This window comes from Octopus sinensis, linkage group LG2, assembly GCF_006345805.1.
Source record: "Octopus sinensis linkage group LG2, ASM634580v1, whole genome shotgun sequence".
NCBI classification, from domain to species: domain Eukaryota; kingdom Metazoa; phylum Mollusca; class Cephalopoda; order Octopoda; family Octopodidae; genus Octopus; species Octopus sinensis.
Window position 1 is genome coordinate 61,886,246 of NC_042998.1, and position 18,354 is coordinate 61,904,599.

The 18,354-nt window shown below is 38.4% G+C and overlaps 1 protein-coding gene across 1 annotated transcript in view; it reads right to left on the reverse strand.

Annotated features, from left to right (window-relative positions):
* The window catches only part of LOC115232356 (dnaJ homolog subfamily C member 8), a 54,404-nt gene that overhangs the window by 23,397 nt on the left and 12,653 nt on the right, over positions 1 to 18,354 (reverse strand). Inside the window, exons 2-4 of the mRNA XM_029802195.2 lie at positions 7,344 to 7,445; positions 3,612 to 3,668; positions 884 to 950 (exon numbers count right to left, since the gene is read on the reverse strand). Of these exons, the coding sequence (XP_029658055.1) occupies positions 884 to 950; positions 3,612 to 3,668; positions 7,344 to 7,445 (226 nt within the window). The remainder of the gene's footprint in view (positions 1 to 883; positions 951 to 3,611; positions 3,669 to 7,343; positions 7,446 to 18,354) is intronic.

The window sequence follows — 18,354 nt, forward strand, 5'->3', positions numbered from 1 at the left end:
TTTTTAAAATGGCTATTAATCAGCCCCAGGGGGACGGACATATGTCTGACAGGTACCATTCGGCCCATGGTGTCTTAGTATATTTTTTTCTTTTCAGGTAAAGCCATGGCGCTGTGGACGATAAAGCATTGCGTGTTTACCTACGACAGTTATGTGAAGAAAAACAAGTCTGTCACAGTAGTTCAGTATGAGTTTTGGTGCCACTTCAACATTCACCAAAATCAGGCTGTTCCCACCCATAACACAATCTTGCGATGGATGAATGCACTTCATACACGAGGTACACTAATGAATAGGAGACCGGTGGTGGCGCCACAAATGGTATGGACCAAGAACGCCTTCAGAAATACATCCATGAAAGGCGGCAAGCTGGCAGAATTGTTAGCATGCTGGGCAAAAGGCTTAGCAGTATTTCATCTGTCTTTATGCTCTTAGTTCAAATTCTGCCAAGGTTAACTTTGCCTTTCACCCTTTCTGGGTCAATATATTAAGAACCAGTTGCATACTGGAGTCGATCTAATCAACTGGGTCCCTCCCACAAAATTTCAGGCTTTGTGTCTAGAGTAAAAAAGAAATGCATCAATGAAAACGGACACTACATGATATATGTTGTTTTCCACACTTGATTTTGACAAATGCTAATTCAATTCGAACACATTGATGTCAATAAAATTTGTTTGCAGCTAAAATTAATGAGTTTGTGGATTTTTCAAAAACGTCCGTCCTCTCTGCCCTACTCTGTATATAGGACCCAGGGTGAACATTTCAGACCTTTTTTTGTCTGCAAGAAAGTATGTCTTATGTGCTATCAAATACGATAAGTATGAATGATAGCTAAATAATCAATAACTTAAAACATAATCTTGATTAACAAAATATCTACCTTCAAATGATATTTGTGCTCTTTCTTTATCCTGCTGATTTTTATCTGGATGCACCAATATGGACATCTAGCAAAAATACAAATGAAACATACTTGAGATACACATACATGTATAAGTGCTATATATATTTATAAATATGTAAATGTCTAAACTTTTGTATGATATGTATACATATATATATATACAATGATAAAGCATGTGTGTAACTACAAACAAAGCAGACCTCAATATCGTTGAAATAGAAAAATATATGTAAAATATTATATAAAAATGGAAAACTCACACACAGAAATACTGAGTTTCATGACAAACCTTAAAAACAAAGCTTTCCAGCTGCTCATCAAGGAATCAATACTTGTACCACTGCTCATCAACCATTGTATAAATCTACACACAATGGCTAATGAACAGTGGCATGGGTGTTGATCACTAATTGGCAATTGGACAACTTTGTATTGTGGCTTACCAGGAAAGTCAGTGAGTCTTTTATGTCTGTTTAACATATGCGTATGTATATACAGGTCGTCATCAACTTATAACCACCATTGGTTCCGACTACTGGTTGTAGGTCAGCCTACATAGCTTTCTTAAGGTAAATTCTCAGGTAGAAGTCACACACAGTATTCTGTATTATACTACTATACTGTCGTTAGTCAAAAGTTTCAGAGTCTCAAGCAGTCATCTTATAAACAAATACAAGGTTGCCTCAATGTTTCCACAACAGGATAGTCATCCAACACAGTGGGAATCGATAACCAAACCTAGGGGAAGCGTTTGTTGGCTGACATCATCCGTAGACAGGTTAATTTCTAAGAAATTAAACCTATCAGATTTCAACTGGACTACTTATTATTGCTGCCAGGAGCTGGTACGCCAATCATTGTAAAGTTGATTGGTTGTAAGCCAGATAGGTCATAAGTCGACATGCTGAGACCCCCTTCAGTCATGACTGACCATGGGATTGCACTTAGAAAGTTACCCTCCCAGGCACAAGTCTGGGCAAGGTTCTTTATGGAAAACCAGCAGTCACCCATGCATACCAGCCTCCCCTCTCCACGCCACCAGTGTTATCCAAGGGAAAAGCAAGTGCCAATGCAGCTGGCACCTGCGACGTCGCAACTCATTTCTACAGCTGAGTGAACTGGAGTAATGTGAAATAAAGTGTCTTGCTCAAGAACACAGCACGTAGCCCGGACCAGGATTCGAACTCACAACCTCATGCTCGTAAGCTCAATGCTCTAACCACTGAGCCATGTGCCTTCACAACAACCTGTATACATATGACTTTTATTGATTTCAGTCATTAAAAGAAAGGAAGGGTTTCCTCAATTAAATCAACCTCTGTACCTAATTTTGAAGTTTGATATTTAGTCTACCAGTCTCTTTCTCTCACCAAACCTCTCTCTTGGATCCAGAGACAAAGCACAAATGGGATAGCTGCAATGTCTTTTCATCCGACGTAACTTCATCAAATGTCTTTTCGGCCACATCTTTGAGACTGACATCTTTTTCACCGATGATTTTTTTTCATTCAACGATAAATCATATCAATAAAATTTTCAATGATTATTTGATTTTGATGTTCACTTTGTTTTCTAAAGAGTTCTTTTATTCTTTTACTTGTTTCAGTCATTTGACTGCAGCCATGCTGGAGCACCGCCTTTAGTCGAGCAAATTGACCCCAGAGCTCATTCTTTGTAAGCCTAGTACTTATTCTATCGGTCTCTTTTGCCAAACTGCTATGTTACAGGGACATAAACACACCAGCATCGGTTGTCAAGCGATGTTGGGGGGACAAACACAAACACATATACACACACACACACATACATACATATATATACATGACTACCAAATCCACTCAGAAGGCTTTGGTCGGCCTGAGGCTATAATAGAAGTCACTTGCCCAAGGTGCCAAACAGTGAGATCTGTGTGGTTGGACCATGTGGTTGGTAAGTAAGCTACTTACCACACAGCCACTCCTGCGCCTATTTAACATTTATTTAAAATTAGACAAAAAGTTGTTGAACAGAAAAAATCATCAGACAAAAAGATGCCGTGCCAAAAGACGTGGACGAATGGACATCCAACGAAAAGACGGGTCATGATAGGATACATACATGTCATAATGTAAATGTGTGGTGCCTAGGCACAAAGATGCACGTTACCACTATCATCATTTAATGTCCATTCTTTAATGCATGCAGGAGTCACACAAACTTTCATAAATGCATATTTTATGCAGCCAGATGCACTTCCAGTCATCAGCACACATCTATTTCCAAGTAAGGTGACATTTTCCCAGGCCACACGTTTTTCATGGAAGACTGGAAATGAACAACATCACTCTTATGATAATGATGCTCATTTACAATCCTCATGTGATGATAGAGGCACACAAACATTCACACATACATACATTACATATACACACACACACATACATACATACATACATACATGTATATGTATTTATAAACACAGAATAGGCTTCTTTCAATTTCCATCTACAAATCCATTCATGAGGCTTTTGTTGGACAGGAGCTATAGCAGAAGACACTGGCCCAAGAAGCTTTACAGTGACACTGAACCGAAAGCTACATCATTGGGAAGCAATTTTCTTAACTATGCAGCCTCATACAACATTTAATCTAGTTTCTCTTCATCTCTAACAGATTCATCCTCACAACCCCAAAATTAAAAAATTGTAAGGATCTCCTTGACTACCTGTCTGTATTTTTTCTTTACTTCAGGCATAGGCATATCAGGGTCAATTTGAAGAACCTGAAAAAAGAGAACAAAACAACATAAAATAACAACAAATATTGAAGTATACAAAGCATTAACATTGCGATATATATCATGTGATGGTAGAAGTTGAAGCCAAATTGACAATAATGGTTAAAAACTGGACTTGGTTCAAAACTGGGAAAACTGAGAGACATTTAAGAAAAGCTGTGGAATCGGAGTCGTGGAGTCGGATCAGAAACAATTAAGGGGTAGCTGGAGCCAGAGTCGATAAAACTATACTGACTCCGACTCACAATATCTTTATTCTTTTATATAAATTAGTTATAACATACAAGCCTACTCAAAGTACATGCGTATGCATATGCTTTATGAGATATGTGGACCACGATTACGAAAAGAGGAGTCAGAGTTGGAGACAAAGTTTGTTTCGGCCCTGCATTTAAGTATCAGTTTTGTAATCTTTTTGGTGTAGGAATCACACTAAAACAATTGTCAAAAACACTGAATTAGCAGATCTTGATTATGGAACTGCAGGAAATTGTCGTTCATTATTCAGAGTTAAGAAAATGTATATATATAAAAACAACACCTAGTACATTCTATATATATAAAAAAAATACGCCCAGTACATTCTATCACGTGGTTGGCATACAAAGTTTTCCAGCAGTAGAAAACTTGTCAAAACAGACAATTGGAACCTGGTACAGTTCTCTGGCTTGCCAGCTCCTGTCAACCCTTCCAACCCTTGCTAGTATGGAAAACAGATATGAAATGGTGGTGATGATGATGATTGTGGTGGTGATTGGCAGCAAATATGAGGATATAAATTCACCAATATAAACAACAGGACCAGAGAACCTTTACAGAGAGTAGAGAGAGTATATAATGCAGAAAAGATGTACATATTTGATTGTGTGGAGAAAGAATGAATTAATGAATGAATGAATGAATGAATGAATGAAGGAAGGAAGGATGGATGGATGGATGTAGTAGGTTGTCTAGACTGCAAATGTACAGTGGATTTGTATAGAGCACAAACATAGATATGTATGCAGTCCATTGTATAGAACAAAAATGTAGGGGAAGTGTATAGAGTCCATTTTATGGGCCATATATAAAGAAGAGATGTGTATAGCCTATTGTGCAGAACACAATGTAGGAGAGGTGTATAGAGTCTATGGAACACAAATGGGGGAATTATATATAGTGCATTGTATAGACCAGAAAAAAATCTGTAATAAGTGTCATCTGAGATTTAACTTGATCCTTAGGAACATAAGGTACAGCTTGTTCATGTGGGCGGTTATTTTAAAAGTCATGAAACTACATGATGTAGATAGCTTGTATCTATTACTTTATTGGTTTCAGTCATTGCCTTAGAGTGTTTTATTAAAAGTAGTAAGCCCAGGCAAACACATTATTGTTCTAAGAGAGCAAAGAACAAGTCTTGCACTGCTGAAGGCTGAAGCAGTCAATGGTTCGATGGATGTGTTGAATGTATTGTCTGAAGTTGTAGAAGAGAACATCTACAATGGACTAATAAAAAACATACAGCCCTTGTATCCAGGCTATAGATTCTCATGGAGCATTTTAACCAATTATACTGAACCTCCAGAGATTTGTCTGGTACTCCCAACCATAAACACACACACACACACACCAAGTAAATGAGAATGCTATAAGTAGAAGCTGTACTCATCCTCTCCCCTATCTCACCCCAATATCTATGATACCCTTCTGACTCTCTCTCACTGCTCTCAATACAGTCATCCACTACTCCACCCCCTCACCTCTCTGGCTCCCACTGTCCTCTCTCCACAACTTCTTTATCACCTCATCACCACCCACCTACATCACATGTCCTTCTCTCAACCCCAACCCCACCTCTCTTTCACTTCTCGACTTCACACACCTCTTTCTTTCAGTGACACCCTCTCCATTACCCTCATCTCTATCTTTCTGTCATGCACCACTCTGCCCAAATAACCCAGCCATATTCACTCTTATAACAGGGGATAACACTGAATCAGTCCTACTCAACTTATACCATCATCCTGATCCCTGTCCTCTCTCTCTCTAATCTACTCTTTCTCTCCCTTTTCCTCTCTTCCTTCCACTACTCCCGGCCAAAAGTTTCCTCTAACTCTCTATGCTACCACCTTTTCACAACAATGTCTGTTCCCTCAACATCTCACCTGAAGTCCTCAGTCTCTCCTGTTCTCCCTTTTAGCTATGAGGGTTCTTTAGTTGTGTGAGTTCCAAGAGAACTTCACTAACATAGGTGCTAAGTTAAAAAAAGCACTCAATACATTGTAAAGTTGTTGCCAAACTGAGCAGACATAACACGTGACCAAGAGGACACTTTAGTGTTGCTGAGGGTAAGAAAACCCCCACAATGTTGGTGCCATGAAAAAAATGCACCCAATACATTCTCTAAAGTGAACGGCTTGAGAAAGGGCATCCATCTGTAAAAACTATGCTGAAACTGAGATGTTGGAAGAGCCAAAGATGGCCTTCCAACCCATTGGATCTTGTCAAACATTCCAACCCATGTCAGTGTGGAAAGCAGACTTCAAACAGTTATTCTTTTGAGAAACGAGACTTATCATCATCATCATCATTTAGCATCCATGTTCCATGCTGGCATGGATTGGACAGTGTGACAGGATCCATAAGGCCCAAGGGACTGCATTGTGCCCCTAGTGTCTGCTTTGGTATAGTTCCTATGACTGGATGCCCTTCCTAACTCCAACTACTTTAAAGTGGGGGGCTCTTTTGTGGTGCCAGTGTTAGTGTGGCCACCAAGCAGCTTGCAAAACTATGAACCTCTAGTGGGGAGGAGAAACTTTAGGCTAGTAGGATTAGGGGTAAGGTATAAGAGAAAGGGCCAGAGAAGAACAAGTTTCTTGCTGTAGTGCATTGCATTTGTCAAGTGCCATGCACAAAACTCTCAAACTTTGAGACATTTATATATTCTTTTCTATTCTAGGCACAAGGCCTGAAATTTTGCGGGAGGAGGCCAGTCGAATAGATCGACCCCAGTATGCAACTGGTACTTAATTTATCGACCCCCAAAAGGATGAAAGGCAAAGTCAACCTTGGCAGAATTTGAACTCAGAATGTAAAGACAGACAAAATACCGCTAAGCATTTCGCCCAGGAAACATTTCTGCCAGCTCACCACTTTTTGAGACATTTATATAGCCTTAGAGCTAAAAATAAAATACACACACAAATACTGTCAAATCATTAATGGATATATTACCATTGTTTAACCCATTCAGATTACTCCATCAAATGTAATGCTTATCTATTTGCATTGTTTTCAATTAATCATACATTATCTCATAGCTTCAAGATTTCAATGATGTGATTATTTATTTTTAGAATGACATTGTAGAGTAGGTGTGAGACGCTGGATCGGCCTGGTTTGAACATAACTGATAGTATACTTGGGTCAGAGAGGAAAACTAGGGAGGACCTGTGTTGGTAAATAATAAAAACAAAATTCACAAAGTAAGAATGAATTAGTTTGCAATGAAGAAAAGGAGAGATCACAGAAGGGCTCACCTCACGCATCAGGTTTTTCCCTTAATTACAGTAAAATAACTAATTTTACTGTGAATCTTCTTAGTGGTTAACTTGATTAATTTTCCATTCATTTTTTAAAAATAAAATAGTCAAATGAAGTGAGAAAATGTAAACTTACATCAAAAGGATTCAAGTTAAAATATGTGGATCCTGGTCTTGTAAGACGATCAATCTGTTCTTTAGATGTGAGACATGCATCTCGTTTTTCAATTTCTTTCACCTAGAAAACACAACAGAGAAATTATAATACAATATAAGCATTTTTAGAATTTATTCACATAAATTACTCTTCCTCTACTTCCTCCCTGATCCTCTGTCCATATTCTCTTTTATACATTGATAGCATGCTTTGGTACCTTATCATCTTAATTATCTGAAGTCCCCTTTAGTGTGGCTGACATTAAAAAGGGTTCCCAGCTACAGAAACTATGCCAAAACAGAAATAGGGGCTCTGCACAGTCTTCTGGTTCATCAATTCCTGTTGAACCATCCAACTCATGCCAGCAAGGAAAATAGGTGTATGGTGATGGTTATAATAAAAAATCTTTACCCTTTTTCTTTATACTTTATGCAGTTGTTAACAAAACTAAACAAATATGTGGAGCAATATAATGATGAAATAATTATACAGTAAGAGAATAAAAACATTAGTTACTGATAATATTTTAATTACATCTTTAAGTATGGGAGACAAACCCAGACAGGTTTCTGTCTTATTATAAGCTCATTTTATTATATCAAAGCACGCACTACTTCTGATTAAGTACACTAGTTCATTAGTTGAACTGGTGTCTAGTGTCAAACTCGGTTGCAATACAACAACCAGGTTCAACATGAGACACCTGAAGAAGGCTGGAGCATACAACAGCTGAAACCTAGTGGAAGCAACAATCAAGACAAGGACACCCGTTTGACTAATATAAACAGTATTATTTCCTTAATGTAAATTCCTCATCTCAGAAACATCGAATTGAACTATTTCTGAGTTATTTATTCTCTAGACTTTTCTATTTCTCTTTGCCAACCAATGTCAAATATTCTAGATTTACTTAGAGATTCTCTATCAACAAGTACAGTCAAATCTCTACTTTGCCAATGGTATCTCTTAAACTTGCCAAAAGAATCAAAACAATATTAGGCTAGGACTGATTAATATCGATTTAGCCTCATAACATATAGGTGGCAAGCTGGAAGAATCGTTAGCAAGCCAAGCAAAATGCTTAGCGGTATTTTGTCTGTCTTTACGTTCTGAGTCCAAATTCTGCCAAGGTCGACTTTGCCTTTCATCCTTTCGGTGTCGATTAAATAAGTACCAGTTACATACTGGAGTTGATCTAATCGACTTAATCCCTTTGTCTCTCCTTGTTTGTCCCCGTGTAGGCAATAAAGAAATAAAAACAATTATTTCTAATTGGTTTCCTTAATATTTACTAAACTGTATATGTTAACATTAATTCAACAGGTGAAGGGCAAAACAATAACCATGATGCAAAGGGAAATAAAGCATTCTGTCTGATGTTTTACCCACTTCAGCAGACCTGTGCCATGTAAAAAAAGCACCAAGGACACACTGTAAAGTGGATGGCATTAGGAAGGGCATCCAGCTTGCCAGCTCCTGTCAAACCATCCAACATGGAAAATGGACAGTAAATAATGATGATGGCATCAATCATGTGGTTTTGGGTTCAGTCCCATTGCATGGCATACTCAAAAGTGTCTTCAACTATAAGCCCTGGGCCCACTGAAGCCTCATAAGCAGATTAACTAGATGGAAACTCAAGTATGGTTGTGAATGAGTAGCACCATCATACAAGTGATGTTTGCTGTCGGTTTTCCATGAAAAAGATGTCTGACCATGGGAAATATCACCTTCCTTGGAAAAAAGTGAAGGTTGGTGACTGGAAAGGCATCCAGCTGACCCACACAAGCATAGAAAAATGGACACTGAACGATGATGATGATTTTTTTGAAAACTCGAGTGATCAAAAATCTGTTAACAGTATTATAATGTATTACTGATCAATAATCTTATTCCAGCTCTTTACATAACAAGTTCAAATCCTGTCAAGATCAACTTTATCTTTCATCCTTTACTTTTCAAGGTCAATATACTAAAGTACAAATCAAGTACTGGCATCAATGTAATAGACAAAGCCTTCCAGTTCAAAATGTGCTTTTGATGTATGGGAAAGTGTGGGGAGCCTATTGATAGCTTCATGATTTGCTAACCACTCCTCAAACACATATATAATCCCCTCCCCTCAATCAGTAGCATAGAATATTCAGTTACCATCAGAGCGGAGAGCCTAATTTACATATTTGTGCTTTAGACAGCTCATCAATGCTTGATATCTATTTTTTGAACACCACAGCATGAATGAGTAAAAAATGAAATAAATTTAAATATTACAAAATCTTGCTATAAATTAGGCTGCCCACTATGGCGCTAGCCTAATTTATGACTGCCTTAACTAGGGAAGTAAACCAGTTATGTTTTCCCTAAGAAGCTGTCAACAATTTTGTTAAAACAATGTCAGGAAACTTATACCTCTTTTTGTTGTGGTGTGTACACACACACATCATCATCATTGTTTAACGTCCACTTTCCATGCTAGTATAAGTTGGACGATTTGTCTGAAGCCTGGCGAACCAGATGGTTGCACCAGACTCCAATCTGATCTGGCTGAGTTTCTACAGTTGGATGCCCTTCCTAATGCAAACCACTCTGAGAGTGTAGAGGGTGCTTTTACGTGCCACTGGCACAAGAGCCAGTCAGGCAGTACTGGAAAAGGCCATGCTCAAATGGTGCTTTTTATGTGCCACCTGCACAGAAGCCAGTCCAGCGACACTGGCAACGGCCTCGCTCAAATACACACATATATATATAGTGTTTTGTGTGTAGAAAGAAATGTGAGTACATTCTTATTTTTCTCACAGTGAGGCTTTGACTTTTTAAATTTCACTATATAAACAAGCAAGTGTGTGTGTGTGTGTGTGTGTGTGTAAATATATGATGATGATCTATAAATATATATATTTGTGTGTGTATATATATATATATATATACACAGACACACTAGAACTGTAATACACAGATGAATTTCATAGATAGTAAACAAACATCAACATCTGATAACCACCAGAAACTGAACTTTTACTGATGCAGATATCAGCAATGTGCATTTTTTTTTTCGTTTTGTAATATAACGTTATCTTTGTATTGAAAGCATATGTATTATTGAATATGGAGAGGCAAACAAATGAATTATATATATGGAATCATGTACAAATGTACGTTTGCATATGTGTGCATGTATGTGTATATGTATATACACCACATGCACATACACATGTATTTGTTGCTGCATTTATATGTATTTGTGCCTGCATGTTGTAGGAGGAAATCCAGAAAAAAAAATATGAATGGAAAGAGAAATAACATTTATAGATAAAACAAACACAGTTTAGATTGTGAAGCAAGCAGTGAAAGATAAAAAAAAAATTATTCTTTTTAACTCCAATCCCATGAAGAAAACCTACAAATCCTTCCCTTGTAGTCTTATCTAGTTAATAACTAGAGCTTATATAACGACATGAGTAATCTGTTACAAATTTGCATCAGCATCACTATCATCGTATTTTGGATTGATTGCAACAGAATATGGAATAGAAAATTTGGTAAAACAATCTCTGATAGACAACATGTGTGCATGTGTGCAGTAAAGTGCATGATAGCTACTGCAGAGCTGAACCTCATACTCTCATTTCATTTCATATTGTATGAGCAATACATTTATGTATATATACAGAGATACATATATATGCACAAATGCAGAAACACTCATACACATTACATATACATTGTCATAGTTTACATGGGTTGGCCAGAGTTTAGTGAGGCAGATTTTACTATGGCTGAATGCTCATTCTGTCACCAATCCATACCCGTTTCCAAGCAAGGTAATATTTCCCTATAGCCCGACATGTTTCCATTAAATATTACAAATGAATGACATTCATTTACATTAACCATGTGATGCCGAGACAAGGAGACACAAATATACACACACATGATCTTCAACCATTGGGCCTCATGGAGGCAATGACAAGTGAGACCTTTAATGACATGCCTTGCTGGAGAAGACACATCAAGCCAAGTGAAATTGCAGTCATGGCCAATAACAGTGTTGTGTAACTGGCACTCGTGCCAGTGACACGTAGAAAGTATCCTTCAAACATTGAGCAATATGCTGTGTTTTAGAAGACCTGTCATGCCAAGTGAAATCGTTGTTGTGGCCAATGCTAGTGTCACATATCTAGCACCCATGCTGGTGACACCTAAAAAGCACCCTTCAAACTTTGGGCCTCACAGAGGCAGTGATAAGTGTCCAAGACCTTTGACAATATACCGTGCTTGAGAAACCTGTCAAACCAAGAGAAGTTATAGCTGTGGCCGATGCCAGTGTTTTGTAAATAGCACCCATGCCAGTGGCATGTAATAAGCACTCAGTACACTCATGGAGTGGTTGGCATTAGGAAGGGCATCCAGCTGTAGAAACCACGCCACATCAGAACCTGGTGCAGCTCCCCAACTTACCAATTCTCAATCAAACCGTCCAATCCATGCCAGCATGGAAAACAGACATTAAATGATCATGATGATATATGCCATCATCATTCAGCATCCACTTTTCCATGCTCCAATAGGTTGAACAAAATTTTTTGAAACGGATTTTTCCTTGGCGGATACCTATCCTGTCACCAACCCGTACCTGTTTCAGCCAAGTGAAATCACTGTTGTGGTCAATGCCAGTGTTTTGTAAATGGCACCCATGCCAGTGAGAGGTAATAAGCACCCTGTACACTCTCGGAGTGGTTGGCATTAGGAAGGGCATCCAACTGTAGAAACCACGCCACATCAGAACCTGGTGCAGCCTCCCAACTTACCAGTTCTCAGTCAAACTGTCCAACCCATGCCAGCATGGAAAACCGGTATTAAATTCTTCTATGACCAGACATGTTATGATGGAAGATTGGAAATGAAGGACACTAATTGCATGATGGTAACATTCATTTACAACCAGGGCCATGGAGTCAAAACAAAAAAACTTTGACTCCAACTCCTCTACTACTGGCACCTCTGACTCCAACTCCTCTTTATGTAATTAACCCTTTCGTTACTATATTTCTGACCAAAATACACCCCTTATGTGTTTCAATTAATTTCTAATATAATCATAAATTTAGTCTGGTTTCATTAAACTATAACTTTTTTATTTATCAATATATTAATGTGATTTTTGGAAGATAATTTAATGAAATGTTCTCAACCAATTCTATACTATAATTTTTGTCACAAAGTGACTCTAATTGCAGGTAGATACAGGTAAATTCAACAAAATATAAAATTATTAAAATTTTTGTTCAAACATCGCTATAGAAAATGGGTTATTAGCTAATATTTAATTGGGTATACAACAAAATTTTACTATAGAATTTGTTATTCTGGGTAACTTTCTGATACCCATAATGATATTTATGGCAAAATAGGCTTAATTTCATTTAAGGTTGTGGGAAACCACAAACTATCCTTTCTTTCGCTTTGTTTACATTTAGCGTAACAGTTCGTTTCTGCCGTAATGATTTCAAATAGGCTCATTCGAAAAAGTAAATAGAAATAGTCTAAGGCTTTACTTTCCTGGGAAAGACTGTAGCTTGGTCCAGTTTCTTCAGAAAAATCACCGAGAGAAACAGTTTTTAAATTTTAACTCCATTCAGGTGCCAATTTATTTTCTTTATTGCTGTCGGAGCTCTCGGATTCACTGTTTTCACTTTCGGAAAATGAAACATCGGATTCATTATCAATTACCTCGTGCTTTTTTTTCAGTCATAGAGTTAGATTTATCAAGGTCTTTAGTAGAAAAGCCTTCGAATTCTGACTCGCTGCTTGATATAATGAAATTCGTATCCATTTTTTGTCAGAATTACAAATTTTGAAAACACAATAGGAACAAATTTCGGAAAAAAATCTCCCAAAATTCACGGAATTAAAATTACACTTCGATCATTGTACAAAACTGTAGATGAACTGTTTACGAAGTATAATCACATGTTTTCACAAATGTACTAAAGAGATTTGCTCTGATATTATCATTTAAATGTGAATAGGTAAATACGGGCGGGTTTGGTCACATTAACCAAAATTTTTTTCGGGCGGTTTGGTAACCAAAGTGTTAAGTGATTATGTTCTACAAATAAAGCATATGCATACGTTTGTACTTTGAGTAGGCCTGTATATTATAACTGATTTATATTAAAGAATAAAGAGATTGTGCGCCAGAGTCGGTATAATTTTATTGACTAATTCCAGCTACTTCTTAATTGTTTCTGACTGACCCAACAGCCCTATTTACAACTATGTGATAACAAAGCAAGGAGACAGTAACACACACATAACCCATATACAGATGGGCTTCTTTCAGTTTCCATCCACCAAATCCACTCACAAGGCTTTGGTCAGCCTGGGGCTATAGTAAAAGACACTTGCCCAAAGTGCAATGTAATGAGACTGAAGCCGAAATATTGTGGCCGGAAAGCAAACGTCTTACCAGGCAGCTATGTCTGTGCCTAATATGTTGGGTAGTACTTCCCACTCAGTCCGTCCCATATCCCATTCACATACATACTCTCTTACTTGTTTCAGTCATTTGACTGTGGCCATGCTGGAGCACTGCTTTTAGTCGAGCAAATTGATCCCAGGACTTATTCTTTGTAAGCCTAGTACTTATTCTATCGGTCTCTCTTGTCAAAGCGCTAAGTGATGGGGACGTAAACATACCAGCATCGGTTGTTAAGCGATGTTGGGGGAACAAACAGAGACACACATTATATATATGTGTGTGTGTGTGTATATATATATATATATACACGAGCAAAACGCCCCCCCCCGTCCAATGGACGATGCTAAGTTGCCAAACATTTAAACCAAATTTTCTCAAAACAACTTGTCCAACCGTCCCATAGGCCTCCCCTTTGAGAAATATTGATTTAACCTAAATTTGAGACACCAGCTAAAGAAGAAATAAAGATAGACTTTTTCTCTATTCCAAAGAAAAATGATTTTATTCACACAAATATGCAGCCGAAGAGTTTAAAGTACCAGTAAGTACATCGCAACACCTGATGTACTTGTGCGTACAAATGCATGTTCCCATGGCTTTATCGATCGCATTCTCACCTGGAATCGATTTTTGTAATTTTTTCAAGATTTATAAACGCCCTGATACCGTCAGTATCTACACATCAAATTTGAGCACAACTGGATGGAGGATGCCCAAGATCCTAGAAGACACACACAGACAAAACGGATTTTTTTTTAATAGCTATATATATATATATATATATATATATATATATATATATACATACATACATACAAACATATATACGACTGAACCTGGAACCATGTGGTTCATAAGCAAGCTACTTACCACACAGCCATGCCTGTGCATTCACATGTAGCACAGGCATGGCTGTGTGGTTAAGGAGCTCACTTTGCAACCATGTGGTTTCAGGTTCAGTTTAACTGTGCAGCAACAGTAGTGTCAGCCTTCTACTATAGCCCCAAATCAACATTTGTTTTGTAAGTGAATTTGGTCAACAGAAACTGTGTGGAAGCCCATCACCATCATTTAACATCTGTTCCCACCCATGCTAGCATGGAAGACGGACATTAAACGATGATGATGATGATGTCCATGCCGGTATGGGTTGGACAGTTTGACTAGGGTAGGTAAGCTGGAAGGCTGCACCAGACTCCAATCTGATTTGACATGGTTTTCTACAGTTGAGTGTCCTTCATAAAGCCAACCACTCTGAGAGTGTAATGGGTGCTTTTATGTGCCACCAGTATCTGCTATGACAGCAATTGATGGGTCTTCTTCTCAAGCACGACAATGCCAAAGGTCTTGGTCATTGCCTCCATGAGGCCCAATGCTCGAAAGGAACTCGGCCACTTTACCTCCATGCGGCCCAACGCTCAAAAGGTACTCTTTATGTGCCACCAGCAAAGGTGCCAGTTACGTGACGTCAGCATCAGCCATGAATATGATTTCACTTGGCTTGACAGGTCTTCTCAAGTGCAGCATATTACCAAAGGTCTTGGTCACTAGTCATTTCCTCTGTGAGGCTCAAAGTTTGAAGACCATGTTTCATCATGTATAAATATGTCGACGTGAGTATCTTTGTGATTGTGTTTGTTGCCTACCATCACTGATAACCACTGTTGGTTTGCTTACATCCCCACAACTTAGCAGTTTGGCAACAGAAACTGATAAAGTACCAGACTTAAAAAATAAGTATTGATGGTTGATCTATTTGATTAAAACTCTTCAAGGAGGTGCTCCAGCATGGTTACAGTCCAATGACTGAAATAGTAAGATAAAAGATGTTCATGCACACACACACACACACCAGTAGTTGCTGTACTGGAGAGACCCACCCTCCCTATACAAACTAGTAAAAAGAGACATAATGATGAGAAAGAGATTGCTAGTATACAAGTGTTTCTCAGCTTCTACAGCCAAATGATCTGATATTTACAGGTAAGTGAATTAAATTGTAAGTGCTGTTCAAACATAAACTAACCATACAGATACGAATTGTGTTTTCCTGAAGAAAATTCTACATAATTCAAAATGAGGGAGCAGTTGGTTTCTATAGAACTGTTAACCTCATATACCTGCGTTTCATTGGAGTTCAGTAAGAACAGTTGCCATGACGAATGAAGAATGTAATGTTTTGGATTGTTGCCAAACATCTGAGAGTGAGGAAGATCAAGAAAGTGTTGTCACCTTAGTCATAAACTATTCAAATCTGGTCCAGATTTTTTAGCCTTTTGGGTTTCAGTTTACTCCATACTAGAGAGTTCTTGGGCCATGAGCTGCACTGGATTTGAACTTAAGACCTATGAGCTAATAGTCTGATATCATGTTAATACAGCTAAACCAAATAGTTATAGTGTTAGATCTTGACTGTATAATTACAATGTGTTGGAGAAGTCAACACTGGCATCATTTGAAACTAGACAAAGACATGAAGTTTGTATCATAAAACTAGGGGCAGCCTCAAGCAGATTGCCACCAAAAGGGTTAAATCTTGACTATCCTATTTTTAATCCTTTTGCACTTAAACCAGCCATATCAGACCCAAATATTCTACCTGTTTTATATGTTCAAACTGACCAGATCAAGCCCCTCGGCCTACCCTCCAATGGTATTCTAAAGATAAACAATCACATCACTGAAATCTCAAAGTTATGAGATAATACGGGATTAATTCAAAACAATGAGAATAAATGAACATAACATTTGACAGAGTAACCTAAAAGCTAAAGGGTTAAGGTATAAAATAACTGGGATTTCATTATCCAAGATCTCCATCTTTTTTAAGATGGTGTGATTTCCAAAGAGATTTACTTGTTGTTTCTAGCAGCGGTCTGGAACATAAACATGAAACTTAAAATTGAAAGTTTGTATCATAGAACCAGGGCTGGTCTCAGGTGGATTGGAATCAAAAGACTTCAAGATTAAACGTACATTTTTACTACTTCTACTACATAAATTTGCATGTTGTTTGGTTGGTTTGCTGGCTGGATGTATTGTGACACAAACCTTACAGGAGTTCCTTCACCAGATTGGAGCTCTTCTCGACTCCATGTCAGCTTGAACGTCAATGAATGAAGCTAACTGAAGTAGACCATGTGTGTTCCCCTTAAATGTTTCTCTCCACCTTATATCAACTTGAAAGCCTTCATCATCATCATCATTATCATTTAACGTTCACTTTCCATGCTGGCATAGGTTTGACTGGGGGACTGGTGAGCCAGATAGCTGCACCAGGCTCCAATCTGTTCTGGCAGTTTCTACAGCTGGATGCCTTTCCTAACGCCAACCACTCCAAGAGTGTAGTGGGTGCTTTTACGTGCTACCAGCACAAACGCTAGTCAGGCAGTACTGGCAACAGCCATGCTCAAATGGTGTTTTTTACATGTCACCTGCACAGGAGCCAGTCCAGCGGCACTGGCAATGCCCTCACTCGAATGTTGTTTTTCACATACCACCGGCACAAGTGCCAGTAAGGCGATGCTGGTAATTGTAAAAGAAAGAAAAAACTGGCACTCTACCAGTTACAACAATGAGGGTTCCAGTTGATCCAATCAATGGAACAGCCTGCACATGAAATTTAATACAAGTGGCTGAGTACTCCACAGACATCCGTATCCTTGTCATAGTTCACAGGCAGATTCAGTGTGATACAGAATGTGACAAGACTGGCCCTCTGAATTTACAGGTACAACTCATTTTTGCCAGCTGAGTGGACTGGAGCAATATGAAATAAAGTGCCTTGCTGAAGGAAACAACATGCCACCAGGAATCAAACTCACGACCCTACAATCATGAGCTGAATACCCTAACCACTAAACTACTTGCCTTCACTTGAAAGCTTTGTAAACTGGATGGAAGAGCACAGCAGTGGCCCCTCGAATATAAACACTATAAACAAATAATGGGTCCCTGAATTAACTGATATTTGTAACCAATAAATTGTTTATCTTTCATTATTTTCAGTCACCAAATTGCAACCATGTTGGGACACAGCATCCAAAGGGTTTTTAGTTGATTTTATTGACATCAGCATTTATTTTGTAAAATTCATCATCATCATCCTTATCATTTAACATCTGCTTTCCATGCTGGCATGTGTTGGATGGTTTGACTGAGGGCTGGCAAACCAGAAGGCTACACTAGGCTCCAATCTGATCTGGCAGAGTTTCTACAGTTGGATGCCCCTCCTAACGCCAACCGCTCCAAGAGTGTAGTGGGTGCTTTTTACATGCCACCAGCACAAGGGCCAGTCAGGCAGTACTGGCAGTGACTACGCTTGAATGGTGCTTTTTACATGCCACCAGCACAAGAGTAAGTCAGGCGGACTGGCAACAATCACATTCGAATGGTGCTTTTCACATGCCACCGGCACATGACCAGTTAGGTGGCACTGGCAATGACCACACTCGAATGGTGCTTTTTAAATCACTAATTTACTTTTTCACATAAAGAAACACAACTCAA